General features: G+C 43.1%; 1 protein-coding gene across 1 annotated transcript; it reads right to left on the bottom strand.

Annotated features, from left to right (window-relative positions):
- Nucleotides 1–108: 108 nt before the first annotated feature.
- On the bottom strand, nt 109–18,452 carry FKBP4 (FKBP prolyl isomerase 4). Its single transcript, XM_084226554.1, has 10 exons — nt 18,171–18,452; nt 14,558–14,702; nt 13,205–13,347; nt 9,263–9,383; nt 8,539–8,695; nt 7,427–7,517; nt 6,998–7,081; nt 6,140–6,325; nt 5,365–5,604; nt 109–2,156 (listed from the first exon to the last, which is right to left on the bottom strand). Exons 1-10 carry the CDS (start codon nt 18,252–18,254, stop codon nt 2,058–2,060), a joined length of 1,350 nt encoding a protein of 449 aa, XP_084082680.1. The 5' UTR covers nt 18,255–18,452; the 3' UTR covers nt 109–2,057.
- Nucleotides 18,453–18,474: the final 22 nt, after the last annotated feature.

Here is an 18,474-nt window from a genome sequence, read left to right as displayed (position 1 = left end):
AACAGAGAAAAATAATCAGGACACTGGCTATGTGGACAAGAAAACACTGACCAAAGGACAGTATATTCTCTCAATTCTGCGCAAATTCCAATAAAAACCCACGAAAAGTTTAGTTTTCTTGAGTTTAATTGGAGCTTTATTACTTAAGCTGTGACTTCATAGTCTTCACCTTCAGCAATTTGCAAAAAGGAGGCATACAAGAAAGGCTACAAAATTAATGGAAGGGACTCCCTACTGAACAGGGGGAGAGGGCAATCCCAAGGCAGAAGAACTGGGAGTGCCAATTTGTTCTTAAGTCTTGCATGAGGACTCCTGAAAAAAGCTGATTACTTGAAGCAAATCAAGGAAATAAATTTAGAAAGCAGAGCCTGAGATTAAAGTAAGCTAGAACCAGACAGAAAAACGCTGATGACAAATTGGGGACTACTGACCTGTCAGCCTCAGCTCTGTGCCTGGGAAGATCACGGAACAGATCCTCCTGGATGCTATGCTAAGGCACATCATCCTGGATGCTATGGAGGACAGGGAGGTGACCAGGGACAGCCAGCACGGCTTCACCAAGGGCAAGAACCATCTGAGCAGCCTAGCGGCCTTCAATGATGGAGTGACTCCATCAATGGACAAGGAAAGGGCTACAGGTGTCATTTAACTTCATTTCTGTAATTTTCTGCCTTAAGACACAGCACCCCACAACATCCTACTCTCTAAATTGGACAGAGATAGCTGCAATGGGTGGACTGTTTGATGGGTAAGAAATTGGTTGCATGGTCGCATCTACAGGCTAGTGGTCAACGGCTCAGCATCCCAGTAGACACCAGTGACAAGTGGTGTCCCTAAGGGGTCCATACCTGGACCAGTGCTACTATCACCTCCATTAATGACATGGATGAAGGGGTAGAGTGCACCCTGAGCAAATCTGCAGGTGACTGCTAAAAGCTGAGCAGTCCCCTTGACACACATGAAGGACAGGATACCACCCAGAGCGACCTGGACAAGCCTGAGAAGTGGGCACATGTGAAACTTATGAGGCTTCAATAAGGCCAAGTGCAAGGTGCTGCACCTGGGATGGGGCAACCCCTGGTATCAATAACGGCTGGGGGATGAACAGATCCAGAGCAGCCCTGCCAAGAAGGATTTGGGGGTGCTGTTGGATGAGGGGCTGGACAGGAGCTGGCAATGTGCACTCACAGCCCAGAAGCCAATTGTAACCTGGGCTGCATCCAAAGCAGCATGGGCAGCAGGGAAGGGAGGGGATTTTCACCCTGTACTCTGGTGAGACCCCTCCTGGAACACTGCATCCACCTCTGGTGACAGGGGTCCCCAGCACAGCAAAGACATGGACCTTCTGGAGCAAGCCCACCAAGATGATTAGAGGGATGAAGCACCTCTCCTTATAAGACAAGGCTGAGAGAACTGGAATTGTTCAGAAAAAAGAAGGCTTTGGGATACCAGAACTGTGGTGTTCCAGTACCTTAAAGGGAACCTACAAGAAGCATGGAGAGAGACTATTTACAAGGGCAAGTAGTGACAGCACAAAGGGGAATGGCTTCAAACTGAAAGAGGGCATGTTAAGATTAGTTATTAGGATGAAATTCTTTACTCTTAGGGTGGTGAGGCACTGGAACAGGCTGCCCAGAGAAGCTGTAGATGCTCCATCCCTGGAAGTGTCCAAGACCAGGCTGGATGAAGCTCTGAGCAACCTGGTCTAGTGAAGGGTGTCCCTGTCCATGGCAGGGGGAGTTAGAACTAGATCTTTGAGGTCCCTTCCAACTCAAGCCATTCTATGATTCTATGAAAATGCAAATAAACCAAGCAAAGTAAATCCAGACAGAACCCAAACAGTAACAGAGGCTGAATGAATAAATAAAGTCACTAGGATTAAGCCAGATTTATGCTGCCACTCAGCTTCTTGAACAGCCACATAAAGCTGTAACTGACTGTGGCATGGTGGCTTCAGCCTCTGCTCCCTTGAAGCCACTATCCAACCAGGTAGAAAAATAAAGGTCTAATTCACTGGAAATTCTTTCATTTACAAAACTAATGGAATAGGGGTTTTCTTATGCTTCTGCTTCAACTTCTGATTTATCTTCAACTCCATTCTGCGCATCTTTCATTTCTGCATCTTCAGTGTGGCTTGTCTGAAGAGTAGCAGATGACTAAACAGAGAGACAAAGAAGAAATATATTAATATGTTATACAAAATTGCTAGCACAAAGATTGTTTGATTCTTATTACTTGGAAAGCTTGTCTACCCTGCCAGACTGAGTTAAGGTATTAGGATCTTCAGCCAAAAGCAACCAAAAATTTTCATGCATTTAAGAAACCAGAAGCAGTGTAGAGGAAGCCAAAATATAATACTGGTATTAGGTGGTTATGATTCTTAACGTGGCCTGCACCCACTTGCCACACAAGAATTTCTTAGAAGCCTTTTAAATGAAATTCATTTATGAAGCTTCTGCAGGAACTGCTTTTGCCCTGCTTCAATACTAATGTCTTTAATTTTCAGCCATTTTCCCATGGCTTACCCTGACCCAACTTGTACGAGGCACACTTGCACTCTGCATAAGAAATATCTTTGTTGGACTACCAGTTTTGTGAAGAGACACCTCAAACTCAAAAACAGTGATTTGGATGTCCTGTGCAAGAGTTTAACTGGAAGAAGATATGATGACCTGACAATACGGCTGCTCTAAAGCCGTCTCCTTGTGTATCTTCCTCATAAAAAGGTGTGGAAGGCAGAGCCATGAGGTAGGGCCCCAAGGTCAGCTTTTACAATAGGACATAACCAGCCCATCCTGACCTAGCAATAATTTCCAAGCACAGTAAAGGGAGGTGAAAATATCTTGGCTTGCTCATCTCAAAACCTAGTGCAATGGAATTTCTATTCCACCTGCCAGCCCAGCATCCTGAGCCATCTGTTTTATGATGATCTTAGATAAGAACCAAACAAAAAGAAAGTCTTAAGCATACAATGCTGGGAGAGTGGGGTGGGGGGACAGGCAGAATCCTTAAAATCTCACATCAATTTGGCTGCAACACAAAATCCCATTTAAAAGAACATTCATGCATCAAAAGTCAATTTTTCATCCTTGGAAGCATTCCACAAAGCACACAAGAGTTAAGACTTCTCTCCACAGAAAATCTGTTAGCTACCAATTCTGGGCTTAAGATAAGGTGATAAACACCCTGACCTTCAAAAATTCACACTTTACATATCTGAACTTTTCAAATTAATGAAAGGAACTACTGATGCAAGAGTGGCTGTTGAATTTAACAGACTGTGTCAGGAACATCAGAACTGCAGTCCACACTATCTTCTTACCAATCAGAAGACATTTAGTAAACAAACTCTCTTCTCCAGAACTTTGAACTTCTACTACACCACCACTAACAGACACGGTTGGAGCTAGAGTAAAGCAACACTATAAATGCAGTAAGAGGAAAACAAGCTTTTCTTGCAAGAAAACTAACTCAAGACTGGCCCAGAGAGAAAGCATCCTTTAGAGTTTATAGTTCCATCAATCCCATTTCATATAAAACCATACCCATTTAAGGCAGGACAGATGGCTCAGAGAAAAAAAAAAAAAAAAAACAGCACATTGCACATTCCCAAGATCATCTAACTTGTTGGGAAGAATTCACCAGGCCAGTGGCATCCAGGCCTCTATCAGCAATAGTGCGTCCAGCAGGATCAGGGCAGGGATTGTCCTCCTGTACTTTGCAATGGTGAGGCCACACCTCAAATCCTGTGTCCAGTGTTAGATGCCAAACAATAATGTTCCATTTACATTTGGTTGGAGTCCAACCTAAAGGATTCTGCAACTTTAAACTGATGCTATCTCAAGCAGATAGGGAAATTGGGACTAAGTGCAATGTTTTTCCAATATCCCAAACAGTCTGCAGTGCAAAGACTATGAGTCTGCCTTTTGCCAAGAATATTACTCTACTACTCCAATTATCGGTCTTAGGAGCTGAAGAAAGCTCAAGGTTTTTAAACTTTTAGTGGGTAGAGCTTGTTTCAGCAATCCACTCTTCCTATCTCAACAGATCTTGCTGTATCCCACACCTAGTGGAGGAAGCCAAATTCCCAGCAGCTGTGCTAGCTGAAAGGATCCTTCACAACAGAGCCTGACAGCTGGCAATTAAATCCTGCCATTTCAGAAGTGAAGATAACCAACAGTGAAATAATTCTACTTTAGTTGCTGTATCTTTGTATTTCTGAGATTTTTTATTAAAGCCTACCAAAATTAAGATACTGTGTGACTTTACATCACTGTGTCTAGAAGGACAGACAGAACACTTTTTTTTAAGCTCCAATACACAAGGACTGTTGACATCACACTGCTTTAGCCAAAAAGAGAAGAGACAGAGTGAAGCATTTCATGTAGGAAATTGTCAGCTGACAGTCTGAAGTGGCTGAACTGTCAGGATACATGCCTCTGGAAAGACTCAATAACACAGTTAATCAAAGCAAATTAACATACCAGTATTTGGCAATCTTTTATGTTCTCCATGCATATTCTGGTAAGGTGAAAGTAACCTCACAAGATACAAGCTTCTGTACTCCCCATTGTTACTGAGGAAATTTGAGTGACATAAATCCCAGATTTGTCTGAGAAGTTACAGGTCCATCTTGTCCTTCTAGACCATCAGATTTAAGGAAAAGAACCAGAAGGTTTTCTTAGGATATGTGATTCTTACCAGTAACCTGAAACGTTTCTTGCTAGCTAATACAATCTTGTTATAACCTGTATTTACATACTGCCATTATTAACTGAACTAGCATTTCCTAAAATTCTAGTGAAAGCTTATTAGGAAAACCATGCGCACAGCAGAAAAATCAATCAATCTTCTGACACTCCATAATCTATCTGTGACATTTGTAATGGAGACCATCAACCACATCCTAATGTCTCTGTGAGAAGCAAGATGGTGCTCAGCACCCTCTGTATGACAGACCCAAGCTCTCACTAGATGGGCACCCCAGGCACCAGAACAGCCTGTTCTTTGCAACAGGTTCTAGAAGTGCAAAAAGCACCTATTCCTCTAGAACACTGTCATGTTTGCACCTCATCACTTCAACTGCCTTCTGATTAACACTGTTCTGTGGCAAATTCAGTTGAAATAGATAAAAGCTTTCTGTGCAATGGTTGGTACTCCTGGTTTTCCTGTTCAAACAAGATGGCCTAATAATTCTGACTGTTGGCATTTTGATTTCCATCCCTGCTCCCCAAAGCAGTGTCCTATTTGAGTGTTCTCCTGCTGTAATTATCTGTAATAAGAAGCAAGGTGAGTACCTAAACCACTGTTTCTTGTCTAACACATGACACCACCTCCTGTGATGTTCGGAGTAGTGTCACTTACCTTTAAGTCTTTATCTGCGAGCCTTTGGAACATGTTGGCGTACATCTTCTTCTCCTTCTCATGCTGCTCCCGTATTTTTTGCTGACAAGTCACCAGTTGCACTTTGGCAGCTTTGTTACTTGGATAAAGTTGTATCACTTTCTGGAAGTCCGCTCGGGCCAATTCAAAGTCATTGACAGCCAAGTGAGCTTCTCCACGCCGGAAAAGGCCTTTTTCATTGTTGCTATCCAACTCGAGTGCCTGCATTCAAAAAAACCAAAGCCACATCCAGTAATTATTTCTCTTTTATAAAAATTATATGCAGTCAGAACACCAGCGACTGCTAGGAACTGCACCTTCTGATGTAGACTTATGAGTCTTGTCAGGACTTACTAATAAAGTCAGTGGAATACAGTAGAAGTAAGTGCAAAGAGGAATTAATATAGTAGGCTATTTGACAAGAGAACCAGCAAGGCTAAGATTTAGTCAGGGAGTAATCCTGCTGTTTGAAAGACCTTTGCCAACATGACTACCTTCACCACATCTTAAGTGTTCCTTATTTCTAAATACTTGAATATTCTCAATGTAGCAACGAGTTAGCAGAAGATGTTCAAAGGGCACCAATTATGAAAATAATCTGTTGGATATTTTTAGTACACTAAAAATTCCATACTACTCAAATGACAGCTCGTAAGAGAGACCAAACACCACACTGGCCTGTTGTCCCTAAAATGCTTAAAGCAAGATAAACCGTCAGAGTGTTTGTGCAATTTAAGAATAAATTAACTCCTACTACCTTGTTGCAGTTCTCCAAAGCCTGGGAGTACTCCTTTAGCTTGAGATGGCACATAGCTAAGTTAAGGTGGGCAGCAAGCCTCAGGCTTTTGGCTTTTGACTCCTCCTCCTCAGAGAGTCCCGACTCGTGCTCCAGCCACGACACAATCTTCTTATACTGTAATGCTGCCCGCTTGTATTTCCCCTCCTGTAAACAAGGCAGCTCAATTATCACAAAGCTCACCACAGGAACTTTTTATCTCCTTCTGATCCCTTTTGCCTGCCTTGAGCAATACATCTAAAAAACCCCATTTGATCAAAAAGTAACATCTATCATCAAAAATACTTCCGAGAGCCATTCCTGCACAGGATCAGAAAATCTTTAGGAATACTTAACTGGTTCCCCACCAGAGCTAGGGGTATATGCCAGCATTGATACTTCACTGAACTCCTACCTTTATATTAAACTATTGATGCAAAAATAAGGGAAGATGGGGAATCCTCAAAACGCAATACAAAGACAATAGGAAACTCTTCCTTTAGCTACTGAAATTGTTTTAAACAGCTTTTCCACACATCTCTACCCAAATGAATGTTGTTCACACATAGCACTGTCCCACAGCAGGAACTCAAACACTGCACACCCTACAGTGTTATCTGTAGATAGAGCAAACAGCTCTAACAGACAGCTCCCTGCAGAGTCAGTTCTTTGGATAATCCAACTGAGTTTCAATTTTTTTAAGACACATTCTCCTCTAGCTCTCCCTGTAAAATCTCACAGAATACCATGAACACCATCAGAAATTACAGAAGCTGTAAACATCATCAATTCATGACATGGACCAAGAAATGCTATTATTACTTGGGTACTGTAACTTACCTTGAAGTACTGAGTGCCTCTCTCCTTCACGATAGAGCTCTGCTCCAACTTCTCATCCGTGTTCATTTCCCAGGACTCCTTAGCCTACCCAAACAGAAACAGGTCCAGTCAACTTCAATACCACTTTTAGGGAAATCAAGTAGCTATGCTGTTTCCCACTAACAGTATGGTTGAGATAAGTCTGGCAAAGCAGAGCTTTGCACTGCTCATGGAAACCAGCCTAGAGCACATGAGATGGCAACACACAGGGATACAGAAAGAATAAGGACCATTTCAGTCAAGAGCCCCAGCATGTCAGCATCATCTCTGGCAACAGTGGCCTCCCTGTTTCACATCACCATTCAAAGATTCCATTGTCATCATTTAAGCTGCACTCCCACTTCTTCCCCCAGTCCTGGATCTCTTTAGGATTTCATCTCTTGCTCTCACCTTTTCAAAGCTTTTGAGTTTCACTTCATACTGCAGCTCTGCATCTGGAGGGATCTTAAATTTCTCATTCCCAGCACTTCCAAAACCATAGCTGTAAAATAGGGGTGGGGAGGGAGAAACAAAAATTATAGAGTTCAGAACTATCCATCCAGCTATATTTACTACATAGGAAGACGGAGACAAAAACCCCATGCAAATTTGGGATGCACATAAATTATTATTACAAGACAAAGGCTTGAAGAATTCTAGGTACAATTCTAAATTAGCAAGTACAAGGTAGAAGAAAGTAAGAGAAACCTAGTAATGACTTCATTAATCTTTTAGCAGCTCCTATTATCTTAGTTTTTTAGTTCACTTCAAGGAAAAGAAAGTAATCCCTTCATCAAAAAAAAAAAAAAAAAGCCAAACCAAAACAACTAGCTTTCAAGTTACACCTATCATATTTAATATTCATGGTCTGAAACTGAGTGTTGCATTCAGAGCACCTGTATTTTAGTTCTATTCTTAGAAAAGCAAAGAGACTAAATACCAAGATTAGGTGAGCAGCTGTACACTTAAGACACTGCTAACCAGCTGCTAAACAGGAAATGCTTACTAAAAGGTACTGCTATGCAATTCCAGAAAGAGCTGCATATTAGCAGGAAAACCCTCTAGATCAGATTGCTTTCCTTTTCTGCTCCCATCAGGCTCAGCTACAGTTTAAAAAAAATAAATAAAAGACTGAAATAAATTAAAGTTTGATGAAAACAATCTGTGCAATTCCACTTGTTTCAGATGTGTTCTCATGGTAAAGATAAAATTCTGCCTATATCCAAGTCTACATATGCACTGTTTTACAGTAATCAGTTATGAAGAGGGATCACAAAAATCCAAGCTCGAGAGCAACAATGTTTTTCAAAAATATTCAGAGGTCAACATTACAGAGACTTAAGTAAATTTTTTCTGGACTGCTACTGCTTCACTATGAAGTGGCAAAGCACGATACTTCTCATACATGAACTTTTGGGGCTGATCCAAGTTTTTACCACAGCACTCAAAAAAAGCTGAAAGGCATTATAACAAAATATTTCTTTCTTGCCAGATGATGGTATCAAACACCAGAAACAGCATACCTGGGCTTCAGATAAAACACAGATTCCTCTGATTTCTCCATTTTTTGAATTGCTTTCTCCAGACCATGAGGAATATCGAAGTTTTCACCTTCTCCAATCTCAAACCGCAATTCCCGCTTGTCAAAAACACGATCTCCATGTCGGCCTTCAAACTGGACTGGTAGCAAAAACCAACGGGGAGAGAAATCAGAAGGTATCCATGTACAGCAGTGGGCAGATACCCAGGGGTGCACAGGGAGTTCTACACAGGCAGGCAGCAAACACAGGTGCCAAAGCCTCCTTCTGAACAGCCTTTTCTCTTTCAGCAGCTACCTGTGGTGTAGCAGATATTGGCAGCAAACAGAATTTCTGCTGTTCAATTTAACAAACCCTCTTTTTTTGTTGTTCATTTAAGTGTTTGTTTTTTTCCACTCTGACAACAAGTGCCAGAATGACTTCCCCTTTTGTTCCTCAGCACATGGAAATACTTTATGAGACTCAATCACCTTTTGTTATCAGATAAGCACTTCAACAGATTCAGTATCACCACAAAACATGGTTGTTGCTGGAAAATGTAAACCTTGCTGGAAACAGGAGAAGAAAAGCTTACTCTAGGTTGTTAAGTTGGTACAGAAAAGAGAAGCCAAGTATTCCTCTCCCTCAGGACATGCAGTTGTAGATTGTGAAAAGGTTCTGCCATCCCTCACTGTAAATCCATTCATTATTTGTGTAACAACACACTTACTCTCCACAAGTGCATCCTCATTGGGCCTGGAGTAGCCCTCCCCTTTCTTACGGATTCTTCGGATGATGCCACCATCTTCTTCATCAGTGAGGTCCTCCCCCTTGAACTCAAAAAGTTCTATCTGTGGAAGGAAGAAAATCCTTGCATTTATTCTCATTAGACCAATTTAGTAACTCACAGGATTTATTCTTCAGAGACCTCTGAAACTTTAAACTCACTGCTGCAACAAATTGTTTAGGATTTTTAAGAGCTAGTGTTAATGTAGGAGACAGGTATCCAGTCTGAATCTTCACATGCCTTCCCAAGTAAATGTAAATCATAGTTTCAAGTGGGAGTACCACAATGACATAGAAACACAGTCTAGTTACAAAAGGTATTTGTAATTGCTGCTATGAAGAAAAAAAAAATCATATCCTATTTTGAGTAAAACAATAGTGAAAACTATTCCCAAGCACAAAAAAGCAAGCCATTATAATCAGTAGTGTTTAGACTACCTCACTAAAAAAATAAAAGTTCAGAGCTAATGCTCTGAAGGTTCCTGACACTGGACTTGAGATAACTGGAATGCAAAATGAACCAAATACCCACCAGTACTTCCACTTTTTATTTTAATTGATACCTACTAACAAATAATATTCCAGTCTTTCTTTTTAGTCAGTCTTAAAAAAGTAATGCCTGAACATCCTACTGATGACCATACAGGTCTGTACTTCCCCCTTTTTTTTTCCCCCCCAGCCTGAACAACACTATTCTATGGAATAATCTAGCTATTTATATTGTTCATCAAAAGTAATCATGAGGAAGAAAAAACAAAACCACCACCAGATCAAAAAAGAAAAAGTCTTTCCATGGACATGCATTATTTCTTGTCATAAAGAAATGCTGGCGTGATGATATAGATACAAAATCTTTTAATATAAGTTTTAGAGGGTCTTTTGTAAAGCAGCTTGTATGAAAATTTGGTATGGTGATAGGCACTTGCAAAAGAATCTGGCTGTTAAGGATATTGTGTTAAGTAATATGAAGTAAACCTAGGTAAAAAAAAAAGCGGTAACTTAAAGAGACTTTTGCTGCTTGAGAGTCATACTAGCCAGAAACTACTTTAACCTAGAAAAACTTGGGAAAATTTTCTGGATCTAATTTCCAACCCACACCCCCAGTCAGGACACACCCAGCACTGCTTACTAGTTGCAGCCAGTGAGCCCCAGGCTATTCTGTTAGGAAAGCACAAAACCATCACAGGCAGCTTCGGTCCTTTTCTTTCTTTTCATTCTCCCCTCTTCACTTCAACATAACTGCTCAGGCAGGCATGAGGGGATACTGAGACCCATGAATGAAACTACTTTTATCTAAAAGCACACCCAGAAAATGGAGGGGCCAGACTGGCAGCATCAAGAGAAGTCCAGTGGGAAGTGAATAACCTGGGAGACTGCATGGGATGGACTAAGGAGTACAGCCTGATAGACCAAATCCCATCTTGCAGTTCATGCTTTTATTTATCTCAATGTTAGGAATTACCTCTTGTTGAAGGACAATAAAAGTTTCTCTGCTTTCTGCTGTCCACGTGCATCCTCTATAGCAGCGCTTAGCCCTTAAGAATGCCCCACTGCGCTGCCTAGGTAGAAGGCCTTGAGCTTTTAGCCTGCATTTCAATCATCAGCTCAGCCCTGATTACACCTGGTATCACTTGCATAGAAGCACACAGCACTCCAACATGGGTAGTTTGATCCAATACAACTAAGCCACAAACAACATCAGATTTCTATGAAAGAAAATGATGTTTATGAGCAGCTCTACATGATACTATTTTTCAGAAATAATGGTATTAATTTTGATATACTCAAAGTGAGTAAGCTGTCTCATCCCTTAGTGGACAATACCTGCTAGCCATATTTTTTTAATCCTTCCATACAGAATATATCTTTAATCCTATTACTCACAAATCCATGAAAAAAAAAAAAAGCAAATACACTATCCAAATGCAAAGCAAATTCAATATCCAATTATGTGAAGGCCAATGGCACCTGGCCTGTATCAGCAATGGTGTGGCCAGTAGGACCAGGGCAGTGATTGTCACCCTGTACTAGGCATTGGTGAGGCCACACCTGAAATCCTGTCTTCAGTTTTGGGCCTTTCAGGAAGGACACTGAGGTTCTGGAGTGTGTCCAGAGAAGGGCAAGAGAGCTGGTGAAGGGACTGGAGCACAAGGCCCATGAGGAGCTGCCTGAGAGAGCTGGGCGTGTTTAGCCTGGAGAGAAAGAGGGGTCCTGGGGGGAACCTTCTCACTTTCTACAACTCCCTGAAAGGAGGCTGTTGCCAGATGGGGTCAGTCCCTTCCTCCAAGTAACAAGTCACAGAACAAGAAGAAATGGCCTCAAGGTGCACCAGGGGAGGTCTAGAATGGATATTAGCATTAGAACAGTCTGCCCAGGGAAGTGGGTGAGTCACCCTCCCTGGAGGTATTTAGGTGTAGATGTGGCACTGGGTTGGGTTAATGGTTTAGTGATGGACTTGGCAGCGCCAGATTTCTGACTGGAGTCAATGGTCTTGAAGGTTTTTTCCAACCTAAATGACTATGTATAATTTACCCTTCTTAACAGACACTCACTGTTTCAAATAAAATCTAAACCGACTTTCAGTCTTTGAATAACTCCATGAGCTATTTTCACCTTTCTCAGATATTAGATAAAACATTGAATCTCAGAGCAATCATCAATTTTAAAGCTTTCCTTATGCCCCAATTGTAGGATTCCATTCCATTGATTAAGTGCTTTAGAGGAAAGTAATTTTAAAAATTACACTTAAGAGTCTGCCTTCTCTCGGGTAGAATTTATTTTGAAACAATTGTTGGCAAATTGAACTGTTTCAACAGTCAGAAAAATCCATCCTCTCCAAACCCTGTTGAGACTGTCAAGATATGCTCCAGAAACAGCTTTAATGTCATCCTACATGGAAAAATCAAATACAAGTCTCATCATTCTGAGCAACCATTCTCACTTCTGAAATAACACACAAGAGACAGCTGCTATTTCCACCCCCTTTGGGGAAGGAGGCAGAAGATGTGGGAGAAAATTACTTTTAAGGTCAGTAGGAAATAAAATCTCTCCTTTCCTGGTGAGGCTGAGAGACACCAAGGATAACTGGCTCCATGCTCACCAAGACATACAACTCATCTCCAGAGAGCAGCTGGCCATGTGAGTTGTCAAACTGGGTTACCCAGCTGCCAAACCCAAGACTGCAGTCTGTCACAGGCACTGAGTGAGTGCACTGGATTTCATCCATGGGGGCAGGAATGATCAGTGTAGCCTGGGTGCACAGAGAGACTTTGGCAATGAACCAGCAACCTGAATCCAAACTGGTTTTATGGTACTTTAAGGCAGACTGAAATGCTCAGTTCTACAGAAAAGAGTTTGTAATTGCAGGGTTGTTCAAATATTGTATTCCAGCAGTTCACATGGGGCAATTACCTCTTTTCTCCCTGAAATAGCTCATAAGAGGTAATGTTAATGTTGTAAAGAAAACACAAGTAAGTATAAAAATGTAATACTGAGGGCATTAATTGCTCTTCCTGTTTTTGAAAACCTCACAACATTTAATATATCATTACGCTGAAGTGTTATGAAGGGATTAAAGATTTCATTTTAACTACTTCAGTCTATCACTGAAATAGTCTGCCCTCCCAGCCTGCACTTTACTGCTGCAAATCACCCAATAACTGCAAAATTACAACTCACCACTGAAAATCATTGAAGTGTTTTAAAAACTCAAAGAGAAGGGAACCCAAGCCATTACAGAGCAGTGTCAGCCAGACTAAAATTTTGTCCACGCTACCCAAAATGGACCATGTTATTTTCCTTAGAAAATGTAACAATCCTGTTTTGAAAGGACATTGAATCACACATATTTTCAAGCATACTGTTTTAGTGACCATCTCTCACTTACCTCAAAAATCAGTGTAGCATTGGGAGGTATCTTTGGGGGGCTCCCAGCTGAGCCATAGGCATATTCTGGTTTACACGTAATCCGACAGATTTCACCAATCTTCATAGTGGCCACAGCAATGTCCCATGCTTTGATCACCTCACCTGTACAAGTCAAATGCCAATCACACATGAAAGGCATGATCAGGTGAAACTGAGCATCATCATTTTTAGGATACAGAAGCTAAGGCAGCAGAAATACTGAAGAACTTGTGCTCACTCTCATTTATGTACATCGGTTTTAAGCCTAATCAAATTCTAAAGTTTCTCAGGGATCCAAATTAGGCCCAAACATTTCTTCATTCCAGGTGTAACAACTCTTTTCACAGAGTAACAGAACAGACACCAACTGAAGTGCTTGGCACAGTTCCAAGTGTGAGGAAGTAACAATAAACTCTTCCGAGAGGAAGGCCTTAGGGTGAGAGATTGCCTGCTCCTGTTTTGAAAACAATCCAAACCAACAGACTTTTCTGTTGATACTTTTATCAGCTGGCAAAGAACAGCACCAGTGGAAACTAAAAGTTACACACATTTGTAACAGAAAGGGGGAAGAAAGTAGTAGCATTCCTTTCACAGGGAAGAAAAGCTGTAACAAACTCCCCTCTTACTCAAGCTGTCCTAATTGCTGATCCTCTTGACTCATCAAGCAGACTTTCTATTGGTCTTGTATTAATAGGTACACTTAATATCACCTCAAATTGAACTGCAATTAATTTACCTCTTTTTAAAAAGGAGGTATTATGTATTTTTTAAAAAGAAGAAGCTAAGAAACTTCCAGGGAAGAATACAAGATTGAGTAGTAAGATTTGCAGAAATAACAATGCTCAGATTTTCAAAAAATGAAAGATTTTGATAATGAAGAGATACACTACTCAAAGATTCATATTTGGGTTAACTTGAGAATTTTGTGGAAAAGAGAGTGTGTTTCATCATAAGACAGATGCCTCTGTGTACCCTGTCCTAGTATCTGGCCACAATTAAGCACTCCTGAACTGAGGTCTGCCCCCCAAAAAAACCCAACCAAAAAAGATGCATATTCTGGCTATTTAACCACCCTTTATATCTACATTTCAGGACAAATTTGTTCTCCTGGAGTACTCTGTCTGAGACCTGTGAATTCTTCAGCAGGCCTTTTAAGGGGCTACACAGTTCTCTCATTCAGAAAAATCTCCCATTCTGATGGGGCCATTCTAAGAGAATACAAGTTTAAGAGAAAACAAGTTTAAGTGGCAGTTTTGAAAAGCAAAGGAGCCACACACGGAAATACAGTCTCGATTATTACCAAAACTGATCAGCACCAAACACAAGATATTACCTTTCCCCAAGTCAAATGAGAATTTGTCTTTTCTGTCCAGACTGGAGTCAAATTTTGTGCCATCGAGAAGCCACCCCGTGTAATGGACGATCACCTTATCACCTATCATCGGAGACTCTGTCCCACTGCCTTCTCTCTTGACAACCTGAGGAAAACAGCAACCAGCATTAACATCAAGGAAATCAAGCCTGCCTGCCCACTGGACATGAGTCACAAATACCTAGATATGTGTCTTATCATCCTTAGTAGACAAAGGATTTGCAGGTTTCTTTCAGTCACCTGGAAATGGACTGGCTGTTCTTTCTGCAGATTAGCAGCGCTGCAAATGCAGAACCTCAAGATGGCTGTGCTGTGATACAAGAATTTAACAGGCAACAGTTGTGATCAGCTTACAGATCTCTGCATTAGGCAGGGTTTTTTCTTCTTTACTCAAGCATTTCCCTCATCACCTCTCTATCATCATGCCCGAGTTCAGTGTTCTAGGCAAAGCACTTAAGAGAACGAAGTGGTCCATTCCTTGCAAAGTCTATTCCAACATGTAATCTGAAATATTCGAGTTAAACCAGGCAGTTTAATGAAGATTAGCAGTGTCTCACCCCAAGCAGGTTAGTTCTACCAGCCTACAGTGTAACACTTAAAAATTATTTTTTGCAAGAATTTTGTTTCCCCAAAATTCTAACATGGATAGCCAGCACCTTTGTCTCACATACAGCTGCAAGGATTTGATTTTCTTCTTAGGGAGAAGAAAATCCCCAGCCTGCCCAGCAAGACAAGTACTAAATGAATCTGCACTATCCAGAAAAGTCGGGACAACCTCTCTGGCGTTCATGTGAAGCATATATAAAATCAGAGAATAATAGTGACATATCTCACAGGCAAGGATATGAGGCCTTGACCATAAAGGATTCCTGAAGTTCAGATTTGAATTTTTAATTTTTCCCAATACAGACTGAAACCAGCTAGCCCAAAGTGAAAGTTCTGCATTATCTCAGCCAGGCAAAAGGGGACCAATGGAGGACCCTATTTGCTTGCATCATGGAGACCTGAAAAACATTCTGGTATAGAAGATAAACATCTATTCAAGGGCAGTTACAGGGCATCCCTCCTTTAAATGTCATGTTTCTTTATCAATCATGTTTTTCACTGAACGAGGCAGACCTTTGGGAGTCTCCTTCACAAATTTCAGTTTCCTGCAACCGACCACTGTCAATCTCCCACCTGGCCTCCCACCATCCCTGCAACTGACTATCCAGCTGGAATGCCAGGACCCTCCAACCAAAACCAAAGCTTCACCACCGACAGCTTCTGTCAGACGAACAAGCTGAGAGCACCTCACTGAAAGCCTAAAACAAAAAAATACCCCCACAAACAAACAAAACCTAGAAAAAATCCTGGCTGCTTGTTTTATAAGGAAAAGATGCTCAACATGAAAAGGGATGTCTGATCTCACACAGCACACCGTCCCTTTAATCCTGCACCAGGGCAGTTATTAGCATTACAAAACCAATCTGTTGATATCTCCCCAAGGAAGGCAAAAGTTCAAGCAACCACTCTCCCAGAGATAAGGAAACAGAGAAGTATGAGAAAAACATGTGAATCAGGTAAGCAACCTGACCTACATCAAGCTTAGCAGATGCAATTTGGAAATCTGCATAAAGCAGATGCAAACTAGCACTTTAAAGCAGCCAGTCTGACGTAATTTTGAAAAAGTAACTGCATTTAATGGAAATTTACTAAACTTTACCAAATGCCATATTCCTGTAGTGCCATAGCAAGGTATTCTACAGTAACAAATATCTGATTTTCATTATTTATACAGTTTATTCTTTTGCATTTCTTCCATTTTGAAGAGACTTAAGTTTCACTTGTGAATATGACAATCCTGTTTTCTGTAAGGTTTACATTTCCTTTTCAGATGGAGAAACAGGATTTTTCAGTTCATATGGCATTTCAAATGGTTTCTTTCCAAACTTAATTACTTATTATAGGAATTGTGCAGGTATATTCAGCAGTATCAGGTTAAAAACTCTGGATACTATTCTGATATCAGCTAATGAGCAAAAAAACAAACTCCTGGAATCGCTGCAACAATACCAGTACAAAATTGGTGTAGGTTAGTTCAGAGCTAGACACTTGATTTCAGCAGATGCATTTTGCACTCCAGAAATTACGTAAAAATAAAATCTATGAAGGCTGGACTTTGTGACCTCTATGCTATTTTACTTATGTCACAATCTCAATTTTTTCGATTTTCACAACCTCACTTCGCTTTCTACTCCCCTCCTCAAAAAAAAAAAAAAAAAACCAACCAAACAAAAAAAAACCCCAAAAACCAACCCAAAAACACCTGCTGCTTTTCCATCAGCAAAAAGTAAGTATTGCATGAATTGGGCAGACTCCCACTGCCCTTCTACTACGCTCAAGGGATCTGGGCTGTGGGAGACCTGGGCAGCCATGCAGATGAGAACTCTGACCTGATACTGTACTATGTGCAAAATCCAAAAATTCTCACCTAAACATGCTAGCAGGAAACATGGAAAAGCAGAAATACAGCCGCCAACATCTTCAATCTGCTCCCTTAATACCCCTCCCGAACGGGAGACAGCGCCTCCGTAATGAACCCAGAATTTAGAAGGCTCTAAAGGTTAAAGCCAGAATTTTGCCTTTTCTGTGGCTCCCCCTTCTCCCCCTCAACACCGTAACTTCGACATTTTACGGCGGTTGAATAACGCTTCTAAATAATCGCTGAAGTTTTTAGCAGAGCCTAAGGAAGTTTCTAGAGATATGGAAATAGGCAACGTCTGACAGAGGAAGTTCGCACAACTCCCCCTCACGGTATAAATCCCGCTGCCCTTATCGCCTGCCTTCCCAGTACAAAGGAGAGCAGCCGCTCCGCCTCGGCCGCGCCGGGGACCTGCCCGGCCGCCGGCCCAGCGGCACCGAGGGGCGGCCGGGCCGCTCCGAGCGCCGGACCGCGCACCCCGGGCCCGGGGGCGGCCCGGAGCCCATGCCCGGGGCCTGAGGGGCCCAGGCCGGGCACGGCGGGGACGGGCACCGAGCACACGTGCCCTGCCGGGGCTCCATCTTTAATTCCCGGCCCCGGACACGTGCTGGGGGGGGCGGGGATGGACCCAGACCCACACAAGCCGCGAGCGAGCCGGACAGAGAGCTCGGCCCGCCTTCCCCATCTCCCCCTAAACGGCGGAGGAAAGCCCAAACGCAGGGGGAAGCGCCTTTTCGCTGCACAGCCCCCCGTGACCCCGAGCTCTCCCAGCGGGCAGCCCGGGCTCCGGCTCGCCCGGGAGAAACGGGGAGCCGCCAGGAGGAGCGGTGAGCCCCCGCAGCCAGCCGGGCAGCGCTTGCGCAGCCGGGGCGCGCTCCCGCCCTCCGCCGCTGTTGTTTAATCGCCCGCGCTGCGCCAGCCCTGCCCGGATACCCGGGGACCGCCTCGTCCCCTTCCCCGCGGGGCACACAATGGGCCCGGTGGGGTCAAGGCGCTCGGGGAGCACCCGCTCGCAGGCTAAGAGGAATGCCCCCGCTCCCCGCCGGCAAGGGGACCCCTCCGAGCTAGTGCGGAGGGTGGGGATGGGGATGGGGAACAGCCGCCCGGTACCTTGAGGACGCCCTCATCCTGCTTGGGAGTGATGTCCACCCCTTCCAGGGGAGCCCCGTCCGCTTTCATCTCCTCCGCCGTCATGCCGCCTGCCGCTGCCACCTCTGCGCAGGGAAGGGCCGCCTCGCGGGCTCGGTGCTGCGCTGAGCGCCGGGATGAGGCTGCGATAGCGCCTGGCTGCGCCTCCGGCTCCGGGCAGCGCGGGTGGGGGCGGGCGCCGCACGCCTCCTTCCCTGGTGCTCTCGCCGCAGCGCCGGCCCCTGCTCGGCGAGGAGGAGGAAGGGGAGGGGAGAGGGAGGGACCG

Source organism: Fringilla coelebs, assembly GCF_963513975.1.
Source record: "Fringilla coelebs genome assembly, chromosome: 2".
Lineage (NCBI taxonomy): Eukaryota > Metazoa > Chordata > Aves > Passeriformes > Fringillidae > Fringilla > Fringilla coelebs.
Note: the sequence above shows the minus strand (reverse complement) of the source record. Positions and strands in the feature narration are given on the sequence as shown.